Below are 24448 nucleotides of genomic sequence, written 5' to 3' on the forward strand. Positions count from 1 at the left end.
CTGTTACCACCTCTTCCCTAGAGTCAGTAAGAGCATGAAGGGGAGAAGAGAGCTATTTAGGGTTAGGACAGCATACCCTGTGCATGCTTCTTGTCCTCAGTCTAGAGGGCTAAGAGCAAGCAGAAGGCTTCCTGGAAGAGCTGTGCTAAAGGAATGCTCAGTCTCCTCCTAGCCGAGGGGCTGGGAGGATGGCCCACCCCCACCCAAAGCCCTGCGTCCTGCCACACACACCTCCAGCTCCCGCAGTCGATGCAGAAGCTCCTGGCAGCTCCCAGGCTCCATGCTGCCATCAGCACCTTCTCCCGGCACTGGGTATCCAGGACCCCCAGGTGTCTGGTCCATGGCCTCTGCCATCAGGTCCTGGGACTGAAAGAGAGAAGTCCCAACAGGCTACGCCAGGGCAGAGGAGGAGAGAGGACAGAGACGAGGCTCTTCAGTGTGCTCAGAGTTTAGACTGGTGTGATCATGGGCCACGGACACTGTAACACTCAGGGCTGGACTCAGTCTCTGGCTCACTCTTCCCATGGTGGGAACAGAGCCTGTTCATTTATAAACCCCCACATTTGCACACGCCCTGTCACAGGGCAGCTAGACCCTGAACTCTGCAGGGGTCAGCCTGAAATTGGCCAGCAAATCACCCTCCCTGTGCTGCAGTGGCCCCAACTTTTTTTTTGTTTGGTACCAGGGATCTAACTCCCCAACTTTTTTTTCAAAGTGCAACATTTTTATTTTACAATTACATTTTTGTATAGGGTTTTATATAGAAAACATTTATATTTTCTCTGACTAGGACATGCCTTTTCATCTTTACAGGTAAGAAAAGACTACATGCAAACAGAAGGTAGTCATAATATCCTATTCTGTCTGAATCCGCTCCACTGGGTGTCTAGGGAAAATAATCTTTAGGAAAAGTGTACATAGTCATAAAATGGAGAGTGTTAAAGGCAGTAAAAATGGTATGGTACAAATGATTACTCAGTTTTTAAAAAACATCATGATATACCTTGTTTAGAGAGAAGTATGTTTGGTTGCTAAGTGCAACTTGCAAGACATATCTACACCTGTATTATTATTATTATTATTAATTTTTGGGGGGGGGTACCAGGGACCAAACTTGGGACTTTGCGCTTGTGAGGCAGGTGGTGGAACCACTGAGTTAAATACCTGGCCCTATACTTGTATTATTATGTACGCAAGAACATATGTATCTGTGTTCTTGAGGTGACCAGACTAGAAATACATGAAAAACTATTTTTTTTTTTTTTAATTTAAAACTTTTTTTAGTACATGTTTGCACTGTCCCCATTTACGAAATAACGCCAGTATCTCCTAGTCTCATTCAGTGCTGGCAAACAAAAATTAGATCTGTAAAAGGGATTTGAAAACAAAAACCAAAAAAACAAACCCTCCTGTAATCCCAGCATTCTGGGAGGCTGGGGAAGGAAGACTGCAAATTCAAGCTCAGCCTGGGCAACTTAGTAACTTAGTGAGACACTGAATCAAAAAAAGAGAAAAGTCTGCAGATGTAGCTCAGCACAAAGGCCCTGGGTTCAATCCCCAGCACTGCAAAGCAAAACAAAACACCCTATTCAAAAACACATGACCGTGATTCCTACTAGTAACAATAATAGCGATCTAAGGTAGCAAGATGACTAGGATTTTGTCCTGAAGGTCAGTGGTCCCTTGCCTGGGGCAGGCATGCGTAAGGCAATGGCCCGCAGACAAATCCTAGCTTCAGAGCCAAAAGGCTCTCACTGGCTCTGCAGGGGGAGCTGGGAAACACGTGAAAGCTTGCTTAGCTTGTTCACTCACTTGGTCAACTAACTGACTGCTGGCTTCCCAATTCTGAAAATGGACCTTCTTTCCTGACAGGTCACTGTGAGTCACACGTGAACACCTGTGGGCAACACCCTGAGAAGTAGGCTGCAGAGTGTCACTGTGACGCTGCAAAGGCACAGGGCCCACCCCAGTGCTGGCTCTCATTTCACTTGCCCCTCTCCCTGGCTCTTATCTCCTCCTCCCACACTGGACAGTGGGCTGTGTCCTGTGTGCTTCCAACACTCCCCTCTTCTAGCTTCAGCTGTCCTAGACACCCGGACGGGTGCGGGACGGGGGGCACACCACCATCGAGGTCCCTGCGTGCCAGCCTTCTTGTTCACACTGGCCTCTCTTCAGGGGCCACTGGCACCACCCTCCCTTCCTGTTCACTCCTCAGGGCCCACACTCCAGCTCTCCTGCAGTTCTGTAATGGTCTCCTCCATCAGGCTGCCCACCCCCAAGGACAGGGACATTGTACTCATTTCCCTGTGCAGACCCACACTCTTGGTGTATTCCTGGCATGTAGGAGCCAGACCAATGAGAAAGTGACTAGTCTGTCACTGATCACATAGACACAGTGGGGTCCTCACTGCATTGCGCTTGCCATCCTTCTGCCCCACCAGATGCGTGCCATTGTTACTTTCTGCAACTGATATGTCTTTATCTTCTATTTGAGTTCCCACTTCTCTGCTAGAGCAAAGTGGTCACTTCCTTCTGTACAAATACTGCAGAGGTTTCCAGCAAAAGGGAAACCCTTATTGTAAAAGGCTGGACAACCCACGCACCCCTGACTACTCCACTGCCTCTTCCTTGCCCCCCTGAAGCCTCAACAAAGTGGCTTAGAGCTTTAGGACCACACAGGGGGGACCTGGCAGCTCATCTCTGGTACCTGAACCATGCTCCTGTTCTCCACAGTAGGGCCCAAGGATGCCTCTCCCACGCACCCCCTCTCTCTGTCATCAGCATGCACAAACCGTAGAGCCCCTCACCTGTCTCAGTCCCCTACTCAGACTGGGATGCTCACTCTAGCAGCCGGAATGGTCACCTTGCCTGTGGAGAAACAGGGAGATGATGTCAGCCATGTACTCCTCAAGCATCTGTTCTGCTTCTGCTGTGTGCCAGGCGCTGGGCATGGGGAAGGACAAGCCCCAAAGCCCTGCCTTTATGAAGCTGCCACTTTCCTGGCTGAGGGCAGATGATAAACAACACTGGGCATGACAAGGCACTGAGAGATGGCGACCAGGCAGAGAGCAAAGAGAAGTCTAGGTGAGATCCAGGTAGGAAGAGCACTCAGGGCAGAGGAAAGAGCCATTATACAGGTGAGTCTAACGGTCACACTTGGTGCTTCACCGCCTTCCAAACACATGCTGCCTTCTTGAACCCTCATGACCACAGAGGGAGGGAAATGCTATAATCCAGTCCTATGTTTCAGATGAGGAAACTGGGGAACAGGAAGTCACGCTGGCATACACTTAGTGTATCCTGTGTGCTGCATAGGGCTGGAACTTTCTTCTGCATCACTGGACCTGATTCTCCTAATGACTTGGGAGGAGGGCACTGGCCTAAAGAGGAAGCAGGCTCTGGAGGCAAAGGCTATTGCCCAAATCATACAGCTGGTGCACACTGGACACTGGACAGACATCCTAGTTGAAATGGGGTGTAGCTCAGTGGTACAGTGCTTGCCTAGCATGTGCAAAGTCCTGGGTTTGATCTCCAGCATCATAACAAAACACAACACAACAAAACAATAAATAACCTATGAAGACAAACAACAAGCAAAACAACAAGAACAACAGCAACAAAAGTGCCCCCAAATAATCAAGGTGCACCATCAGCTCCATGGAACAACTAACACGTAAGCATCACACAGACCCAGGGCCCCAGTAGACAGAACCTGGTGTACAGATTCCTAGAGCTTTGGAGTTAATGAATCTGACTTAAAATCCTGACTCTAGAGAACATCTCTCTCTCTCTCTTTTTTTTTTTGTTATCAAGGATTGAACTCGGGTCCTTGCGCTTTCGAGGCAGGCGGTGGACCCACTGAGCTAAATCCCCAGCCTGAGAATCTCTCTTTTTTCTGCTTGTAAAATAGGGTAAGAATACTTGGTCCAAAGGGTAAGTGGAGGACGAAATGAGAGAGTAGACTCAGAGTCATCCCTCAGGTGCTGCTGGCCTGGCCTTGCCCCCGGAGGCCTCCTGTACCTCCCCTAGTGCCTGTGCTGTCTTTACCTGAGAAAGGAATCGGCTGGAGGCTTTGAGGCCAGAGTCACAGGCAAAGAGGAGAAAACTTTTTCTTCTGAGTGTGTGTGTGTGTGTGTGTGTGTGTACCACAGTGGGAAAGGGGCTTCTGAAAACACAGAAAAGAAAAAACTGTGTGATACTTATTTTTAACACTCCACAACAATCTAAAATCCTTTGTTCTTTTGTTTTTCTTTTTTTTTTTGAGCTAGGTCTTGCTATGTAGTTCAGGCTGGCCCTGAACTCCTGGCAATCTTCCTGACTCACCCTCCTGAGAGCTAGGATTTCAGGTGTGTGTCATTACACCCATCCTTTTTTTTTTTTTTTTTTGGTACCAGGGATTGAACTTGGGACCTTGTGCTTGTGAGGCAGGCAGCGGCACCACTGAGCTAAATTCCTGGCCCACTACACCCATCTTAAAATCTTTGATTTTTTTTTTTTTTTTGGAGACAGGGTCTTGCTATGTAGTCCAGGTTGGCCCCTAAAGTGGCGATCCTCCTGCTTCAGCCTCCCAAGTGCTGGGATTACAGTATGCGTGACCACGCCACCATGCTTCTATGCCCAGCAATCCTTTGTTGTTTTAACAGCATTACAAATGTATTGAGTATAACTTAGTTTGTTCATGACGCTATCATGTTTGATATATTTAGAAATGTATAGGCCTGGAATAAAAGGAAAAGAAATTGAAGAAATATTCTCCTTTCCAGACACAAACAGGAGTTAAGTTAATAAAAGGCCTTAGGTTACCTCCACCATCTGACTAGTTTCACCCTAACGCCTCAACTCTGGTCCCTACACAGCTCCCTCCTGCTCCAGCTGGAACTCCCATGGTCCCAGGAGAGGCCTGGCCCCAGTGATCAGTAGCTTTCCCCCCAGCCTTGCACCATTATTTCTCCAGGGCCTGGTGTGTGCATGTGTGCACTGTGAAGGGTGAGAAAGCTGGGAAGGCTAAGGAAGGCTAAGGAAGGGAACAGGATAAATAGGGCAGTGTCTAGGATCCAGAGAAGGATAAAGCGAAAGCTAGGGTTTTGTGTTCTTCATGCAAAGACAAAATGTAAGCAAAGGATGAAGGTGGTTTAGTACAGTATCTTCTCTAAAACAATTTAAAAAACACCCCAGGTCAGGAGCGAGGCCATACTATGAGGACTGGCTATGGACTTTGTGCATGTGCATGCTGTTTTACATCCTAAGGAGGTCGGAGACACAAGCCAACCACTGCCACCCTCCAAATCTGAACCCCTACAGACTGCAGAGCAGGGCAGCCAGGTCCTGCTGTGATCTGTGGGAGACCCTCCTGAGGGTGACATCAATGTCAGGCACAGCTCTGTAAGCCGCAGCTGGAGCCGAGCAGAGGCTCCGGAAATGCTGGATGAAGGAAGGCTGTGACTCAGCCCCCTGTGGAAGAACCCTTTTTGCCTTTGTGCCATACTCTGGGCCTACTCAGGACGGAGGGCCTTCTCCATGTCTGCAGGGCTCCCATAAGCAGAGGCAGGAGGCTGCAGCCTAGACCAGTGAGGAGTCACCAAAGACAGACTCAAATTTAAACCTTGTACTGGGAGGAGTGCACTTCTATGAGCGGGATTCAGAGTCTGAGTTTCAGATTTCTAATAAAACCCATGGACAGCTGCATAAACCTGTAATCCTAGCTAAGCAGGAGGCTGAGGCAGGAGGATGGTGAGTTTGTGACCAGCCAGGGCAAATTAGAGACTCCAAGAGACAGAAAGGGAGGAAGGAAAGATGGAAGGAAGGAGGGACAGAGGGAAGAAAGGAAGGAAGGAAGGAAGAAAACGAAAGAAAGAAAGAAAGTAAGTTTTTCAAAGAAACTTGTGTTTTTACCCTCTTCCAGGGAATACCAGGATGCAGAGACACGAAATGACCTCTAGCTCTAAACCAGAGCCTAACCAGGAACTTGGCCCTTGGAAATCTGGGTCTTTTGTCTATATCTTGGGAGAAAGGGCCAGCCTAAGTCAGTTTTCCTGTGGTTGTCCATGTCAGTGTTCCCCTGGGAACAAATCACCCCCTCCTCCCTCAGGATCCATGACCTAGCATGCACAGCTCTGCGCTCACCCCTACCCGGAGCGGAGTCTGGGAGACCCTGACAAGTCTGTCAGGATGGCCCTGCTTTCAAACCTTCCTCCATGTAGTCCCACGATGCACCCAGGATGTGGGTCTGGAACACATGATGAGTCCAGGCTGCAAGGGTTGGGAAGTCAAACTTGAGCTGGGAGCTTTTCCTGCCAAAACTTCAAGTAGGAGGCCCCTCCCTACACACAGAGGCCTGATTCAGAGGGAGACTTCAGAGCTGAGGGTAGAGAGGCAAGGGGAGGGAGGAAGATAGAGTGCTCTTGGGCTGCTCTCTTTAGAGGGCGGGGTGGGGTGGGAGAGGTGTTGGGTGTTGGGCAGCTAGGGACAGGGAAAGGAAAACTGCTGCTCAGGAGTCTCTGGGTGTTAACCTGGGGACATTGCCAAGTGGATCTGGGTGACTGCTATCTCTGGCTTAGTCACATAGGGCCCTGCTTCATTCCTTGCCCCCTTTTTGGTGTATTGGGGATTTGCCCCTGAGCTACACCCCCAGCCCCAGCCCTGCCTCCCCCTTTAAAGCCAGGAAGAGACAGGAACATTTAGGGCCTCAAAAGAGATCTGGCCATTCTGGCCTTTAAGTCAGTGGAAGAAAGGACAGATCCTGCAGTTGCCAACCCCCTCCACCCAGGGCACAGACAAAGCCCCTCCTTGAACTCAGAGTCCAGCCTGGGAGCAGCGGCCACAGAGGTGGCAAAGAGCCTGGTCTTAAGCCCTGGTGCCCCAGCCCCCCATCAAGGCCTTCTGGTCTGAGGAACCCCTCACTCCCCAGCTGTCCCCTCCAGAATTCTCCAGGGAGAGTGGCAGGGGCCAGAGGGAGGGATGGGCAGCTGCAAGAGGTGGACATGGGGAAGTGCACCGGAGTAACAGAGTCACCCTAACATCAACTGGTCCCCTCTGCGCTCCTCCCAGCTGTCTCCTGGAATCCCTTTCATGGTCCCAGCCAGTCACACCCAAGAGTCCACTTGTAAACAGCAACCTCTTGCCCACATCGCACAGCCCCTTCCCAGCCAGGACAACTCTGTGCTGCCGTGGGGTGGGGGGTGAGGTGAGGACTGAGGACTGGCTCTCAGGGCACTCCGATCAGAGTGGTCACTTAATCCCTGGTTAAAGCGTCTTTCAGCCCTAGGAATTCCAACTGGTCTCCTTCCCAATAGGGAAAGGGGGTACACAGGAATTCCCTTCTCTCCTCCTGACAACTGGCACCCAAGGAGATGTAGCAGCCATCCTGAGGCATCCGTCCTGGGAGAAGGTGCCACTGTATCCCCTGCAACAAGCCCTTCGCAGGCACTCCCAGAACCTCCACACCATGGGGTAGAGGCTTCAGAATGAACTGGAACAGAATCAGGCCCTGCCCTTCCAGGCGGGGCAGGAGGAAGGGCAGTGCAGTGATCAACCCAAAGGCTCCCAGATTTCAACCTTCCTCACCCCTGCTCCCTCCAGGCCTCCTCTTCCCTGTCTGCAGCACAAGCGACAACAAAAATAGCAGTTACTGTGGGTAGGGGCCAGGGATTCAGACACAATGGGTTTATTTATAGGACCACACACCAGGGGCTCTGCAACTAGCAGCCTAGGCCTCACTCCCAAAAGGCCAGTCCATCCTAGACCAGCCAAGGGAATGGGACAAGCTTCAGGCCAGAAGCCACAGTCCCAGCCTCAGGCCAGAAGCCACAGTCCCATCTTGGAGTGTAGCCTAACGCTGCAATGTACTTACTTGCTATGTGACTTCAGGCAAATCACTCAGTCTCTCTGGAACAAGTGCTTTGCAGCAAGTAGAGACTGTTCTAGAATGGTGGTTCTCAAAGAGTGACCTTAAGGAGTCCGTAAGGTCAAAACACTGTCTGCCTTTATTACTCTCATTCTCTCATGAGCATATGAGACTATATTGTGTGAGATCATAACAGACTAAATCAAGGAGCAAATATGAGAACCCCACTGTCTTCTACTAAGGCAGACACAAGACATTTACAAAAATGAAGAACAATGAAATACCTAGGAATCAATCTAATGAAGGAAGTAAAAGATCTTTATATGGAAAACTAGAGTAGTCTGAAAAAGGAGATCAAAGAGGATATCAGAAAATGGAACGATATTCCTTGTTCTTGGGTAGGAACAACCTATATAATGAAAATGGCCATACTTTCCAAAACTGTTAACAGATTTAATGTAATCCCAATCAAAATACCAATAGTATATTTCACAGATTTAGAGAAAACATTCCTAAAATTCATTTGGAACCAGAAGAGACCTAGAATAGCAAAAGCAATGCTGGGCAACAAAGGCAAGGCAGTGGGTATCACAATCCCTGACTTAAAATTATATTACAAAGCTACTGTGGTAAAAACAGCATGGTACTGGCAAAAAAAGAGACCCCAGGATCAACAGAACAGATTAGAAGATGCAGAAACAACTCTAAGTACACTTAGCCACCTAATCTTTGACAAAGGAGCCAAACACCTTCACTGGAAGAAAGCCTCTTTAATAAATGTTGCTGGGAAAACTGGATTTCCACTTGCTGAAGATTAAAACTAGACCCATATCTTTCACCATGCACTAAACTCAAATCAAAATGGAAAAAGATCTAAATATATATATATTTTTGGTACTGGGGATCGAATTCCTGTCCTTGCGCTTTCAAGGCAGGCAGCGGAACCACTGAGCTAAATCCCCGGCCCAAAAGATCTAAATATTAAAACAGAAACACTAAATATGCTGGAAGATAGAATAGATAGGACTTTTAAAGACACTGATGTAGGCAAAGACTTTATGAACTGATTGCACAGCAAATACAATGAAGAATCAACAACTGGGACCTCATCTTATTAAAAAGCTTTGCACAGCAAAAGAAACCACCAACAGAGTGAAGAGACAATCCACAGTATGGGAAAAAGATTTTTCCAGCTGTTCCTCAGACAAAGAACTAATATCTAGAATATATAGGGTCGGGGATTTAGCTAAGTGGTTCTGCCACCTGCCTCGAAAGTGCAAGGTCCTGAGTTCGATCCCCAGTACCAAAAAAAAAGAATATATAAAAAAATAAAATATCAGACCCCCCAAATTTAAAGACCCAATCCAAAAATGGGCATCTGAAATGAACAGACACTTCTCAGATGAAGTAGAAATGGCATATAAATACATGAAAGAATGTTCAACATCATTGGTCATTCGAGAGATGCAAATTAAAACAAAAGATTCCATCTCACTCTAGAAAGAATGGCTGTTATCAAGAATTCAATCAGTAACAAATGCTGGAGGGGCTGTAGGGGAAAAGGAACCCTCTACACTGCTGATGGGAGTGTAGACTGGTGCAACCAATGTGGAAATCGGTGTGGAGATTTCTCAAAAAGCTAAAACTAGAGGTTCCATTTGACCTAGCTATTCCCCTCCTTAGTATCTTCCTGAAAGAATTAAAGGCATCATATCACAGTGATATATGCACACCCATGTTTACAGTGATACAATTTATAATAGCTAAATCTTGAAAACAGCCAGAATGTCCATCAACTGATGAATGGATAAAGATATGGGGATTTTTTTATACAATCAAGTACTGTACTACTAATCAAGTACTGTACTACTCTGCCCCATAAAGGATAACCTTGAGACATTTATAGCTAAATGGATGCACCTTGAGACCATACTTTTAAGTGAAATAAATCGGATACATTATGTGTTAATACTGCATTGTTTCACTGGTGTGAGAAACCAAAAGTGGAAAAAAGTACCAAAATTCACAATAGATATTGGGAAATGTTCAAGAAATGTTCAAATGAGAAGGAGAACAAGGGAGGGGGAGGGGGAAAGGAAAGAAGGGACAAGAAAAAAAGATAGAAAGAAAAAATGGAAATAAAGCTTTTATAAATAATGAGGGGAAGAGGAGTTGAAGGGAGGGAGGAATGGGAAAAAAGAAGATATATCATGTACAAGTACAACTTCTCTATGATGAATGTGATCATAATGTACATCTAAAATGTATCAATAAATGTTTTGCTTAAAAAAAAAAAAAGCAGAACAATGCTAGGTGTGGTGACGCACACCTGTAATCCCAGTGCTCAGAAGGCTGAGGCAGGAGGATTGACATGAGTTTGAGGCCAACCTGGAGTCCATAGTGAGTTCAAGATCAGCCTGGGCTACACAGTAAGACCCTGTCTTAAAAGAACAGCGACTTTTTTGTCTTAGAAAATACATAATTATTTTCTTTTCTTTCTTTTTGGTACTGGGGATCAAACTCAGGTCCTTGTGCTTGTGCAGCACGAGGCGAAACCGCTGAGATAAATCCCCGGCCCTACATAATTATTTTCCATAAAATAAGTTAACATGTAATGGATTTATTGTTTTTCAAAACGAATGAAATAAACATTTAAAACCCTCAGTTCCTATTTATACTACAGTAAATACAAATAGGTAGAACACGGAGAGCCAGGAATGGTGTTATGTGTCTGTAATTCCAGCTGCTCAGGAGACCAAGGCAGGAAGATTGCAAGTTCGAGGCTAGTCTGGGCAACTCAAAGAGAGCCTGTCTCAAAATAAAAACAGAGAAGGTTGGGGATTGGCTCAGCAGCAGAGTGCTTGCCTAGCATGCATGAGGCCCTGGGTTCAATCCCCAGCACCCCCACCATGAACACACATATCGTAAACAAAAGCTCTTCAGGGTCTTGATGTTTGAGTACAGAGGGCTCCTCAGATCAAGAAGTCAGAGCATCACCTTTCTAGGGCTGTGCTGCCACAGAGCTTCTGTGATGAGTTTTTGCTTGTGCTGTCTGCTGTAGCAGCTACTAGTCCCATGTGGCTACTGGGTACTTGAAATATGGCTCGTCCGACCCAAGAACTGAGCTTGGCATGTAATTTTAGATGGCCACGTGTAGCTAGTGGCCACTGCACTGGATGCGATCCCTCGATTGGAGCATTCTAGGTCAATGCTCCTTTCCACAGGAAACGGGAATGGGAAGGGCCCACGTCCCCAGGCTTCTGTTACACTAGTCCCTACTCGCTCCGCCCCTACCAAAGGAAAGCCATCCCAGCCACATGACAGCCCTGCCAGGCTTCGCCCTGAGGCTCACTGTTGGGGTTGCTCTCACGGCCAGGACTGATGAATTGTTCCCTCTCTGCTCTCCTTAAACTTCTGGCCTATGGTATTTCCTAGCCTCCCGTTCTCTCCAAAGGTTAAAGCCAGCAGAGGGAAATCCCCTAAGATCTCCTGCCACCACTTCCCAGCCACCTCCGAATCCTCCCAGCTCATCTCCTTGGCGGCCTCTCCTCAGCCCAGGTCAGTCTCCCTGCCCCAGCCAGAACCCATTTCTGTCTTTGCTACTGACCTTCTAAAGGGCCTTTCCCATTCCCACCCCTCCAGTGCTGGGAACTGAGCCCGAGGCCTAGCACTCCTGAGGAGCTCGGCCCAGCCCTTTCCACTCTATGAGAGGAAGTCTCACTAAGTTGTCCAAACTGGCCTCAAACTTGCCATCCTTTTGCTTCAGCTTCCTGAGTGGGTGTGGGCTATCACACTGGGCTTTTTTTCGTGTGTGTGTTCTGGGGATCAAACACACTAAGCATGTGCTTTGCCACTGGGCTAGACTCTAGCCCTTTCATTCATCTTTTTTTTTTTCCCAGTACCGGGGATTGACCTCAGGACCTTGCGCTTGCCAGGAAGGCATGGTGTTAGTGAGCTATGCCTCCAGCCCCCTCTCATTCATCTTTAAAATTTCTCAGGCATCTAGCTATTCTTTCTTTCTTTCTTTTTCTCTTTCTTTCTTTCTCTCTCGTTTTTCTTGGGCATCTTTCATTTTTAAAAAAAAAATTTTTTTTTTTTTGAACAGGGTCTCTTGCTTTGTAGCCCAGGCTAACCTGGAATGCACAGAGTGCTGAGATTACTGGTGTGCACCACCATGCCCATGCCTATCTTTCATTTTAAAAAAACAATCTTCTGGACCAGGGATTTAGCTCAGTGGCACCGCAAGCGCAAGCGCAAGGTCCTGAGTTCTTTCCCAAGGTCCTGAGTTCTTTCCCCGTAGCAAAACAAAAACAACAATCTTCTCTCAGGAGATTTAGCTCAGTGGTGCCGGTGTCTGCCTGGCAAGCTCAAGGTCCTGAGTTTGATCCCCAGTACCAGAAAAAAACAAAAACAAAAACAATCTTCTCACCAGGTGTGTTAGCATACAAGTGTAATCCCAGCATTTGGGAGGCTGAGGCAGGAGGATTGCAGCAAGTTTGAGGCCAGCCTGGACTGCATAGTGAGGTCAAGGCCCACCTGAACTACATAGCAAGACCCTGTCTCAAAAACAAACAAACAAACAAACAAAATGATCTTCTCTTGACATTTCTCCAGACAGTCCTTCAAAGCCAAACTTCTCAGAAAGAAAAAAAAAGCTACCTTCTCATTCCTTCCTCAGCCCCATCCAACTTAGCGTTAACCACAAGCCTAGATCTAAACAGTGCTTTTCAGTCTTCACTGCCTTCCCATGTGTAAGTGCCTCTGGTAATCACTTCCCCCATGCTTTTTTCAAGTTTTGAATCACAACCCACATGGCATAGAGTTCACCTACTTAGTGTCCAGTTCAGTGGTTTTTAGTATATTCAGAGATATGTGCAATCAGCATCAGTCAATTTTAGAACATTTTTATTTACCTTTATTGCCCCTCCCTTTAGCAACACCCCCTCTGCCTAGCCCTAGGCAGCCACTATTTTCTCTCTATATAAATTTCTTTCTCTAGTTCATATTTTATATGAAGGGAATGATATAATAGGTGGTCTCTTGGGGGCAGGGGTTACTGGGGATCGAACCAGGAGCATTCTGGGGCTGGGGATTTAGCTCAGTGGTTCCTCTGCCTGCCTTGCAAGCACAAGGTCCCGAGTTTGATCCCTGGTACCAAAAAACAAAACAAAACCAAACCAGGAGCATTCTACTGCTGAGGTATAGCTTTAATTTTTGTTTGTTTTGTTGTTTTTCTGAGACAAGGTCTTGCTATGTAGTCCAGGCTAAGCTTGAACTTGAGATCCTCCTGCCTCAACTTCCAGAGTAGCAATTAGGACAAACATCACTGTGCTCAGCATAGGTGGTCTTTTGTGCCTCATTTTTACTTTGCATACAACCAGATTTAAGAGAGAGGAACTGCCAGGCTGCAGCCTCATAATCTCACTAGCAGTATATGAGAATTCTAACTTTACATTCTTGCCACTTTTTATCCAGTTTTCTGATTCGAGGCAACTTTCTAAGTGTAACATGGTATTTCACTGTGGTTTAAATTTGTATTTCCCTGGTGACATGATACTGAACACCCTTTGTGTGCTTACTGGCTATCTGTCTATCTCCCTTGGAGAACTGTCTTGAGTTTTTTTGACAATTTTTAATTGGGGTGTTTTCTTTATTACCCAGTTATAAGAATTCTTCACATATTCTGGATACATGTATGATTTGCAAATATTGTCCCCCATTCTGTGGGTTGTAGGTTCACTTCTTGAGGGTGATCCCTTCCTCCTAGACAGCTTTTTCCTGGTTTCCTAGGCTCTCCTCAACACTCTTCCACTTCCTCTTCTGTGTGCACATGTATTACTTTATGTCTATTTACATACTTTAATAGACACAGTAGCATGTTCTCACTTCCACATTTAGAAGATGAAACCATGGAATTTATTCAGATCTTACCAGTTGTCCTAATGATGTTCTGTTCTCAGATCCAATTCAGGATCCCACATTGCACTTATTACCAGGTATGCTTAGTCTTCTACAATTCGTGACTGTCTCTTGAATCTTTCTTCCTCTTCTATGACCTGGGCACTTTTGAAGGGACTGATCAGCATTTTGGAAAAAGTTCCCCAACCTGGGTTTGAAGTTCTCTTTGATCAGCCTGAGATCATGGTTTGGGATGAATACCACCAGGGTGCCTTTCTCAGTGCACTATATGGGGGTACACAGGTCCAGATGTCTTGTTACAGTCATGTTTTAACCTTGATCATGTGGCTATGTGGTGTTTACTTGTGAGTTCTCTACTGTGCAGTTACTATTTTTTCTGTTGTCATTAATATATATTTTGGAAGGCAATACTTTTGAGGTTTTGCAACTGTCTTATTTCCCCTTAAGTTTTCACCTACTGATTTTAAGATTCAGTAGATGTCACTTGCAGGATTACTATGGCAATGATAATCTTCAGTTTCCCTTGTTCCTTCTACATTTATTAATTGGAAGTTTTCTGCAAGGAAGAATTACCCCTTCATCCCCATTTATTTATCTGTAACTTCTATTACTATGGACTAATATTTATTTTATTCTTTGGGTTATAACCTCATTATTATTAATGCTCACACTCCAGCTTTGGCCATTGAGAATCCTTTCAGATGGGCTCCTATGTCATTTTTTTTTTTTTGGTACTGGAGATTGAACTTGGGACCTTACACTTGTGAGGCAGGTGGCAGCACCACTGAGCTAAATCCCCAGCTTCCTGTGTCTTTTTAAAATGGCTTCTTTCCTACTTTCTGGCACAGGCTTATGTCATGTATTTTCCCTGACAAAACCACTTTTCCAAGGAGCTTCATCAGAGTAATCTTCTAAGACTAAATCTGTGTCTTTCTCATGACTTCTTATGGTTTTGAGGACAGATTAATGCCCTCAACATGAACTGCCCAAGACCAAGTCTTCTGAGAAGCTTTCCTCGACTGACGCAGCCGGTATCGATCCCTCTACCCCTTTAAAAAATTTTAATTTTGAGACAGGGAGGTCACTAAGTTTCCTGAGCTGGCCTTGAACTTGCAATTCTCCTTCCTCAGCCTCCCGAGTAGCTGGGTATATACGTGTGTGTCATTGTGCCTGGCTTGCTCTCTCTTCTTAAAGTGACTCCTGCAGGCTATGTATTTCAAAATGTAATGCGCCCTGTGCTCCAACAGTCCCTTGTGAGGAGGATGAAATTCCTATGCTCAGTGAGGGGGGCTCACTGGGGAGGAAAGGCATTTCTGTATGTCCAGATCTTCCACATCCTCTACCAGGATATAGTATTCTCGTGCCACTGTGGCCCCAAGAACCTGAAAATCCTTTCCCTTGACCTGCAGGGATTGGTGATCTCCTTTCATTGCTGGCAGAACTAGACCAGAAAGAAAAAACAAGCAAGAATGTACATTGGGCCAGGTGTGGTAATGCACATCTTCTGTAATCCCAGCATTCAGGAGGCTGAAGCAGGAGGAGAGTCCCAAGTTCAAGCCCAGCCTAGACTACACAGCAAGACTCTGCCTCAAAAAGACAAAAAATAAAAAGAATGTACAATGGACCTAACTGGTTCCTTTTAATTTTTTTTTTTTTTTGGTACCGGGGATCAAACCTCAGGACTTCGTGCTTGCCAGGCAGGTGTGTCACCACTGAGCTAAATCCCCAGCCCAACAGGTATATTTATTTTTATTTCATTTCATTTCATTTCATTTCATTTTATACCGGGGCTCGAACTTGGGACCCTGTGTTGGCGAGGCTGGCAGCAGAACCACTGAGCTAAATTCCCAGCCCTAGGTTCCTTTTAAAGACCTCCAAATATCCCCAAGTCAAATGGCTGTGGGGACCCACATGACAAACATACTGAGGGTGACCAAGGGACATTTTTAAGATTTGTCCCTGATATTGAGATGGCCTTTTCAAAGCTCTCAACCCACCCCCAGGCCTCAGTGACTCCCTCTGGCAAATAGGACTAACCTAAAACTGGGGATAGTGGTGTGGGCCTGAAATTACAGCACTTCGGAAGCTGAGGCAGGAGGATCATCATTAGTTCGAGGCTAGCCTAGGCTACATAGTAAGTTCAAGGCCAGCCTGAAATACATAGCAAGTCCCTATCTCAAAAGGCAAAAAAAAAGAAAGAAAGAAAGAAGGAAAGAAAGAAAGAAAGAAAGAAGATTAACCTATTGTGGTAGAAACAGACATTTCTGGACAGATCAGTCATTATGGGGCACAAAATTACCTATTGGGAAAGGCAATTAATTCAGAGATGGGTCAGTTCCTGTGAAATTTCAAAGCTTTCAGTCTAGTAGGGCACATAAAACATGCAGGTACAAAAATCAGTAGCACTTCTATGGAGTTATCATGAATTATCAGAAAAAAGTTAAGAAAAAATTCCATTTATAATAACTATAAAATAGTAAAATACGTGGGCCAGGAATTAGCTCAGTGGCTCCATGCCTGCCTTGCAAGTTCAAGGTCTTGAGTTTGAGCCCTGGTACCAGGGGGAAAAAAAAAGTAAAATACTCAATAATAAATTTAACCAATAAGATAAAAGATCTCTACATTGAAAACTACAAAACACTGGTGAAAGAACATGAAGATATAAATAAATAATAAAAATATGCTGTGCTCATGGTTTAAATTAGTATTGTTAAAATGTCCACACTACCCAAAGTAATCCATAGATTCAATGTAATCCTTATCAAAATACCAATGACATTCCTTAAAGAAATAGAAAAAAAAATCATAAATTTGCTTGACACCATGGAAGACTTTTAATAGACAAAACAATCTTGATGCAAAAAGAACAAATCTGGAGGCATCACACAACCTGATGTGAAAAATCTATTCCAAAACTACAGTGATCAAAACGGCATGATATTGGCATAAAAACAGACACTAAACCAACGAAACAGAATAGAGAGCCCAGAAATAAATAAACACATTTATGGACAACTGGACTTTGACAAAAATGTCAAAAACACACAATGGAGAAAAAGACAGTCTCTTCAATAAAGAATGTTAAGGATGAATGTTGCACCAGGGATGCCACCTGCCTGGCAAGTGCAAGGTCCCGAGTTTGATCCCCAGTACCCCCCCCAAAAGATAAAAGATAACAAATGTTGGTCAGGATGTGAAGAAAAGGGAACTCTTGCACACTGCTTGTGGGAATGTAAATTAGTACAACCATTCCTGGAAACAGTATAGAAGGTCCTCAAAAAATTAAAAATACATTTACCATATGACCTAACAGTTCTTCTGCTGCTGGGTATACAGCCAAAAGAAAGGAAATCAGTGTGCTAGAGAGATATCCTGTATTAATTACAGCTTTATTCACAAGAGCTGAGATATGGAATCAGTCATTTTTGGTTTTTCTGTGGTACTGGGGATTGAACCCGGGTCATTGCACTTGCGAGGCAGGTGACGGAACCACTGAGCTAAATCCCCAGCCCTGGAATCAGTCTAATAGATGAATACATAAAGAAAAAGTGGCACATATACACAGTGGAATACTATTCAGACTTTATTTTTAGTTTTGTTTTTTTTTTGGTACTGGGGATCAAACTTGGGACCTTGAGCTTGAGAGACAGGTGCAGTGGCACTGAGCTAAATCCCGGGCCCACTATTTAGAATTAAAAGGAAGGAAGCAAAAAAATAAATAAATAAAATAAAATTAAGGAAATCTTGTCATTTACCACCACACTGATGAACCTGGAGGACATTAAGTGAACTAGGTGAGATACACCAAGACAAAATACAGTGTGATACCTCTGTTCACGAATCCTTCTGTTCACAAACAATTCGGTTCCCAAAAAAGCATTCAACAAAATTTTACTTCCATTCACAAACTCCACATCAGGTGACAAACACAACTGCGGCCATCTTCCTTACATGAACATGACCACGGCCATCTTCTCCAAAGTGGTAAAACAAATGAAGTTCAGGAACCAAGGCAGCACTGCACTGTATGAACTCACTTATGTGGAATCTGAAAAAAACGGAACTCATAGAAGCAGACAGGAAACTGGGAGGTACCAGAGGCTAGGGTTTGAAGGTGGGAGAGGTATTAATCAAAGGATACAAAATTTCAGTTAGGAGGAGTAAGGTTTTTTTATTCATTTAAAAGTTAAAAAAAAATTTTAAATTAAATTTTATTTTATCCGCCCCCCCCAAACCTCCTCCCAGAAGGAGTAAGTTTAAGAGATCTATTATTTTTTATTTTCTTTTTCTGTGGTACTCGGGATTGAACCCAGAGCCTCATGCACGCTAGCAAGTGCTCTACCACTGAGCTATGTCCCTGGGCTTTCAAGAGATCTACTACATATCATGGTAGATATAGTTAAAAATATTATATACAGTACTTGAAGTCAGCTAAGAAAATAGATGTTAAGTGTTCTCATCACAAAATAATATGCAGTAATACATGTTAATTATCTTGATTTAGCCATTCCACAATCTATGCATATATCAAAACATCATGCACAAACTTGAAACCAGCCTGGGCTACTTAGTGAGTTAGTGAGACCCCATCTCAAAATAAAAAATAAAACCAAAAAAAGAGCTGGGTATGTAGCTTAGTATGAAGGCCCTGGGTTCAATCCCTAGTACCAATAAAACAAAACAGAACACCCCAATATACTGTATACTATAAATGCACACAATTTTTATTTGTCAGTTAAAAAAAGACACAGCAGGGCATGATTATGCATGTCTGTGATCCCAGCACTTGGAGAGGCTGAGGCCAGCCTGGGGTAGAGTGAGACTTTGCCTCAAAAATAAAATGATAAAAAATTTTAAAAAGACATATAGGTAAATAGTTGCACTGCAAAGGAGGTTCCACCAGCAAAGTCTTCTAGAGAATTTAAAAATCAGGAGAGAAATATTAAGCTACAGCTGGAATGATCTTTCAGAATGTGTGGTGAACTGAGCCCTTATAGACAGGCTGGATTTAGACACAAGTGAAAAGAAAGGAAATCGTTACAGGAAGCAGGGAGTGGAGGAAAAACCTCGCATGTATATATAAACAGAATGACTCAGTGCAGCTGTATCTAAGGGCACCTGAAGGTGAGGGTTTCCTGCTCCTCTGGCCCAGGTCAGTTCCTAAGTCTTCTCCTATCACTAGGCCAAAGAAGGGAGTCACCATCTACTGAACACTCAGGGCACAATCTGAGACATATGCCAGGTCCCACAGGCAGCCCTGAGGCAGTGAGGCTACAGGAGGCGATGAAAGGGCCTGGGAGGCCACAGGGCCCATGGGCTCTCAGATGGCACCCATAGCCCCAGCACAGCTGGGCAGATATCTTCCCAGACTCCCACTCCCCTGCTCAGTAACCCCCTCCACTCCTGGGTTCACACTTTAGCCTCTTTCTACAAACAGGCTCTGTCCACCCAGACACCTTCTGCACCCAGGCAGCTGCAGTGCTGACCCAGTTGGTGCCATCTAGCTGTAGCCCAAAGCTCACCCTTTTTTTTTTTTTTTTTTTAGCTCACCTTCTAAACTGCTTGTTTGGCTCTATTACCCACAAACTCCCATTGGGCTCTGCTCTCATTTGTGCCTACACATGGGTGTCAGGCTTTCTGGGCTCCAGTTCTGACTCAGCATGACCCTACGTGAAGCTGAAAAAAGTCTAGACCTCCCTTGGCCTCAGTTTTACTATCTGTAAAATGGGGTGTGCCCACTCTGTGCCTTTCTACCCTTATGGCATATAAAAGAAGAATGATATGGGTAGAAAAGGATTGCAGCTGAGAAGTTAGGTCCCCTCCTGGAGGAGGGTGGGGGGGGCAAGGAGCTTTGATGTAGCCTTTTTCTAAGGTCTGCAGGCTTCCTAGGAAAGCAGTGGGGGAAGGGAGAGGAGGAGAGAGGAAGGAACAGCAAAGCCAAGAGCTTTGGCCTTCTGGGGGGGGTGGGACCACAGGAAGTGAGGTGCTGTCTACAGAGGAAATGTGAAGCAGACACCCCCCAACTCCCCCTCAGCCTGTAGTGGAAAGCAAGTTTCAGCTTTAGGAAACATGGGCCCAGAATTGGGAAAACAGAAGGCAACAGGGTTGGGTGGAAAGGACACAGGAGGGAATCTCTGTGTTGGACACAGTAAGATTCAAGGGGCTCAGTACATCCCACGGACTGGGGGAGTAAGGAGAAGAAAAGCCACTTAAGTAGAGAAACCCAGCACTCTAGTCACATGGTACTAAACTGGCAGTCTTGGCCCAGCTCCTGCCTTCTGTAGTGGCCCATCCCATGTTCTTCAGGACGTGCCCCCTCTAACGCACCAAATATTGCTCTTTTGGCATGTGACTTTCTTTTCTTTTTTAATTGACACAAATTTGAACAGACTTATGTGGCACAGTATTATATACTTCAGTACATGCTTACAATGTACAATGATCAAATCAAGATTCCACGTTTCTTTTCTTTGCAACCCTTATCACAGCTATAATTCTGTAACTATTGATAAATGTGGGCTTTCCTGATCACCTGTATATCCTCAGAGACTAGCACAGCTCCTGACACGCAGTAAGTTCTAAAAATATCTGCTGGCTGAATGAATGGCCCGACCACAGAGGCTGGTTGGGGGTCTAAATCCTGGCATCTGACTGAAAACCAGCATAGGAAGGTGAATGAATTCCGCGAATGCGCTGGGGTCAAATGGGGTCTAGTGTCAAATGCCCCTCATTTATACACTGAAATCTTAACTCCTAAGGTGATTTAATTTGGAGGTCAGGGTCTTTGAGAGGTGATTAGATTGTGGGGGTGGTGCTATCATGAATGAGATTAGTGCTCTTAAAAAAAAAAAAAGCACAAGCTGGGTGTGGTGGCACACACCTGTGATCCCAGCACTCCAGAGACTGAGATAGGATTGGTGCAAACCTGAGCTACATAGTAAACTCAAGGCCAGCGTGAACCAGACAGTGAGACCCTGCCTCAAAAAAAAAGCACAGGGCCGGGGATTTAGCTCAGTGGTTTCGCCGCCTGCTGCACAAGCCCAAGGACCTGAGTTCGATCCCCGGTACCAAAAAAAAAAAAAAAAGCACAAAGTTGGGCATGAAGACCGAAGCAGGGGCATGAGTTTGAGGCCAGCCTGGGCTACATAGTGAGTTCAAGGCCAGCCTGAAACACATAGTGAGACCCTTTCTCAAAAAACAAAAGTAAATAAATAAATAAATAAATAATTTAAAAGGCCAAGAGAGACCCCTTCACTTTCTAAAGTTCCTCCCAGCTGTGGTCATCCATCCTCTTCTTGTATGACGAGGTAGGGACCAAGCTACCGGACAAGGGAACAGGTAAAGAGGTCTGGCTGGATAAATTTGGGGACTCATCACAGGATGCCACTGCCTTCACCCTCTTTCCTCCCCAAGGCTAGGAGAGAGGCCCTGTACCTCCAGGCTGTGATTTTGGGACACTAGCATCACTATTCAGAAGGTAGTCAGGGCTACTTCTGCCTACATAAGAGCTGGGTCCATTCTAGACTCCCAGGAAGGGGGAAAAGTCTGATCAGGACGGAGGCAGAGGTAGGAGGGTGGGCAAGAGAAGAGTTTGGGATAGTTGGGGGTAAGGTGGGTGAATGACTCCTGGAAGTGCCTGGAGCTGCTGTATACAGGTTCTGGGGTTGTGCAGATCCCTGCACAAAAGGTCCAATTATGGCCCCCACATCAAGCTAGCTGGGAATGAGGTGAATCAGCCCCTGGGAACTCAACTGCTGAGAACTCCAAGCCCAGACCCCAGAAGTTACAGGGTTCCTCACAGTCCTTTCTAGGAAAAACATCATCAATCTTCTACCCAGAAGGTCAGGGGCAGAAACAAATTCAGGTTCTCAGAAACACCTCCCAGTCAAGCCCTGCAGTCAACAGCAGGAACAGCAGAACGGGGTCTTCCCTGCTTTTTAAATTGCTATAATTATATTTATTTCTACTTATTTTTTAAAGCTTAGTGAGTATTAGAGAACTCGCAGAGTTCAAGGACCAGCACACAGTTCAGGGTGGTGTGCCTGACTGGGTTCCTCTCAGCAGCTGGGTTTTTAGAAATCAGTAATAACAGCAATGATAATTCACCTTAATAACAGCCTGGCCTCCACAGGGCTCTTTCATCTGTGTAACTCCCAGAGCTGGGAAAACAGTAATTATGGAGCAGGTGCCACACCCCAATGATGATGTATTATTAATCCATGAGCACTGGCTGGGAAACTGAGGCCCAGGGAAAAGGATCTCACCTCACATGGAGCTAAGGACCTAGCTGCCAAGGGCTGCTGAGCAGGGGGGAACTAGGGGTGCCTGCTCCACACCAGCTGTGTTTTGGGAAGATGCTGAATATAGGGGTATTCATTCCAGACCTGAGTTTGGGGAGAAGATGAGGAAAGACACCAGATACATGTCCCAAGGCCCTCCCCAGGCTGTAGTAGCAGGGTCTGGTACGTAGCTCTGGCTGAGAGTCAGTGCTTCTGCTTCTGTTCTTGAGCCTTTGCATCAGCTTCCCAGGGTACAGCACAGCAGGCCAAAGGCTGCCTAAGCATCTCCACCATCTCTACAGTACACTCTGGCACCAGAGGGTAAGTGAGGGTTCAAACAGCCCCAAGCTACAGGCAGAGTCTGTGAAGAGGGAGTGGGGGATATCTGGCAGCTGGGCAGAGGGATCAGACCAAGAACAGGTCAAGAAGTGGGGATGTAGCTCAGTGGCTTGCCTATCATGCATTATGCCCTAAATTTAACAATCAGCCCTGAAAAAGAGGGGGGTCGGGGAGACTGTTCTTGAACCCCAAGCTCATCTCTATAGCCCCCACTCATCCTTGGCACCAGTCCTAAAATAATGAGGGGCTCCCTACACCAAGACCTCTCTGGTCCTTGTAGAAACTTGCATAGAAGGCCCACTTGACCTATTTACTCTAAATGGGCAGGGTGGGAAGGGCAAAGTCATAGAAGATCAAAGATCTTTTCCCACTGTAGCCACAGAGGGAAAAGCAGAGACTCAAACTAGGAGGGAATGGTAAAGATGGAGGTATTTCATATTCACCCCCAGACTACCATGCGCTGAGCACTGTGGCAGATACAATCTAAACTCCAAGGAAACCCTTACCAATCCAGACAGTAACTAATGACCTTATCCTCCAGGATGGTGTCAAAGGGGAAATATTAAGGGAGATTTGAAGTTTTCTTCAGCATTATAGAAATCAGACTAGCATTCCTGGGAGACCTTGGGATAATACTCTAACCCTCTAGGGCCCCTCTCTGGAATCTAGGTTCAACAACTGGCCTTCTCTGCTTTAAATACAACCAGGGTCCCACATGAATGAAAAATAAAGGCAGAATGCTAACATAAAACTTAACAGACCAGAGTCAACAGTCCTGCCTCTGATACCACCATATGAATCACTTCCCGCTCTGGACTTCAGTTTCCCCATTTTTTTTTTTTTTTTTTTTTTTTTTTTTTGTCACCAGGGATCGAACTCGGGACCTTGAGCTTTCAAGGCAGGCGCTGTAACCACTGAGCTAAATCCCCGGCCCAAGTTTCCCCACTTTTAATGTAAGGGCATTGGACTAGAGTGTCTCTAGGATTTCTTCCAGCCTGTGGAAGCTCTGTGCTGTTTTGATGTGGTGGCAGATCTCAGGTCGATTTACATAAATTTGCATGTTCAATCAGAAATCCCAAACTCCAAGTATAGAAAATCCAATCATCCATTAGTGTAGCCAGACAGGCTGGAGTCGCCTGCCAGGTTCGGATGAGGGCTGTCAAAGCAGATTGTGGTAGTAACAGTGACTTGGGGAAGAGACTGGGGGAAGCAGGAGTGAGAATGGACATTTGTTCTGAGAGAGGCAGCTCTGGTCACCCCAGAATGCCAGTAACCCCACTCTGACTATGAGGCAAGAGTCCTTTCTCCTCCTACTTCTAACGGAGCCTCTGGCTGGCTAGCCTACAGCCACACCCCAAGAAGGAACAGCAGTCTCTGCCTAGCAACAGCTGCATCCTTCACCGACAGGGATTCCACTATGAGCCACTTTCTGGGAAAATGACCTCCGTGGGAGCTTTCATTATCCATTCCAAGGGCGCACAGCAGTGAGGAAGGTTTCTTTGGGGTCTAACATAAATGCCTCCTGTGGCAACTTCACCAACAGTGTCCTGGGCAGAGGGTTCCCAGGCCCAGGAGAGTAGGCAGAGGGAAAAGCAGTGCAGGAGAATGTGCCTCATACCCAGCCAGTCCCAGGGCCTCTTTAACCACCACTTCTCCTTTAACATTCCTCTTTACCTGGGAGACCAAAGATGAAAACAAACAAGAAGAACAGGAGGCCTTTTGCCTCTTGGGCTGGGGAGCAAGTCTCAACCTGGAGAGATTGACTTTGAGAAAGTCCTATCCCCAGGAACAAAGAGGCTGGGAAAGGTGGGGTCAGGACAGCTTCTCTTCGATGCTCCTTGGCTGGATGAGGGCAGTGGGATGATTCCTTAGCTCCCTGCCTAGGGGCTGGGGTTCTGAGTCCAGAGCCAGGTAGGAAGGGCCAGGGAGTGGGATGGGAAACAGCAGTGGGGCCCTCCTTGCCCTCTTCCCACAGAGTAGCTGAGTACGCTGTGCTCCCTGGCCCAGAACCTAAAACAAGTCCCAACAGCTGGGATGCAAGCTGTCTCCTGGGAATCCTGCTGGCCCT

General features: G+C 45.9%; 1 protein-coding gene across 3 annotated transcripts in view; it reads right to left on the reverse strand.

Moving 5' to 3' along the window:
- Nckap5l (NCK associated protein 5 like) overlaps positions 1-24448 on the reverse strand; it is a 38062-nt gene that overhangs the window by 11534 nt on the left and 2080 nt on the right. Inside the window, exons 2-4 of one of the 3 annotated variants that reach the window (XM_021243043.2) lie at positions 17714-17810; positions 2808-2868; positions 232-366 (exon numbers count right to left, since the gene is read on the reverse strand). In XM_021243043.2, coding sequence (XP_021098702.2) covers positions 232-354 — 123 coding nt within the window. In that variant the 5' untranslated portion in view covers positions 355-366; positions 2808-2868; positions 17714-17810. Of the gene's footprint in view, positions 1-231; positions 367-2807; positions 2869-17590; positions 17615-17713; positions 17811-24448 lie in introns of those variants that run through there. The other 2 variants (XM_087200087.1, XM_004863012.4) reach the window with 2 other exon arrangements.

The sequence above is a fragment of the Heterocephalus glaber genome, unplaced genomic scaffold (genome assembly GCF_053883595.1).
Source record: "Heterocephalus glaber isolate CG9 unplaced genomic scaffold, H.glaber_assembly_v1.0 deba00001733, whole genome shotgun sequence".
Classification (NCBI taxonomy): Eukaryota; Metazoa; Chordata; class Mammalia; order Rodentia; family Bathyergidae; genus Heterocephalus; species Heterocephalus glaber.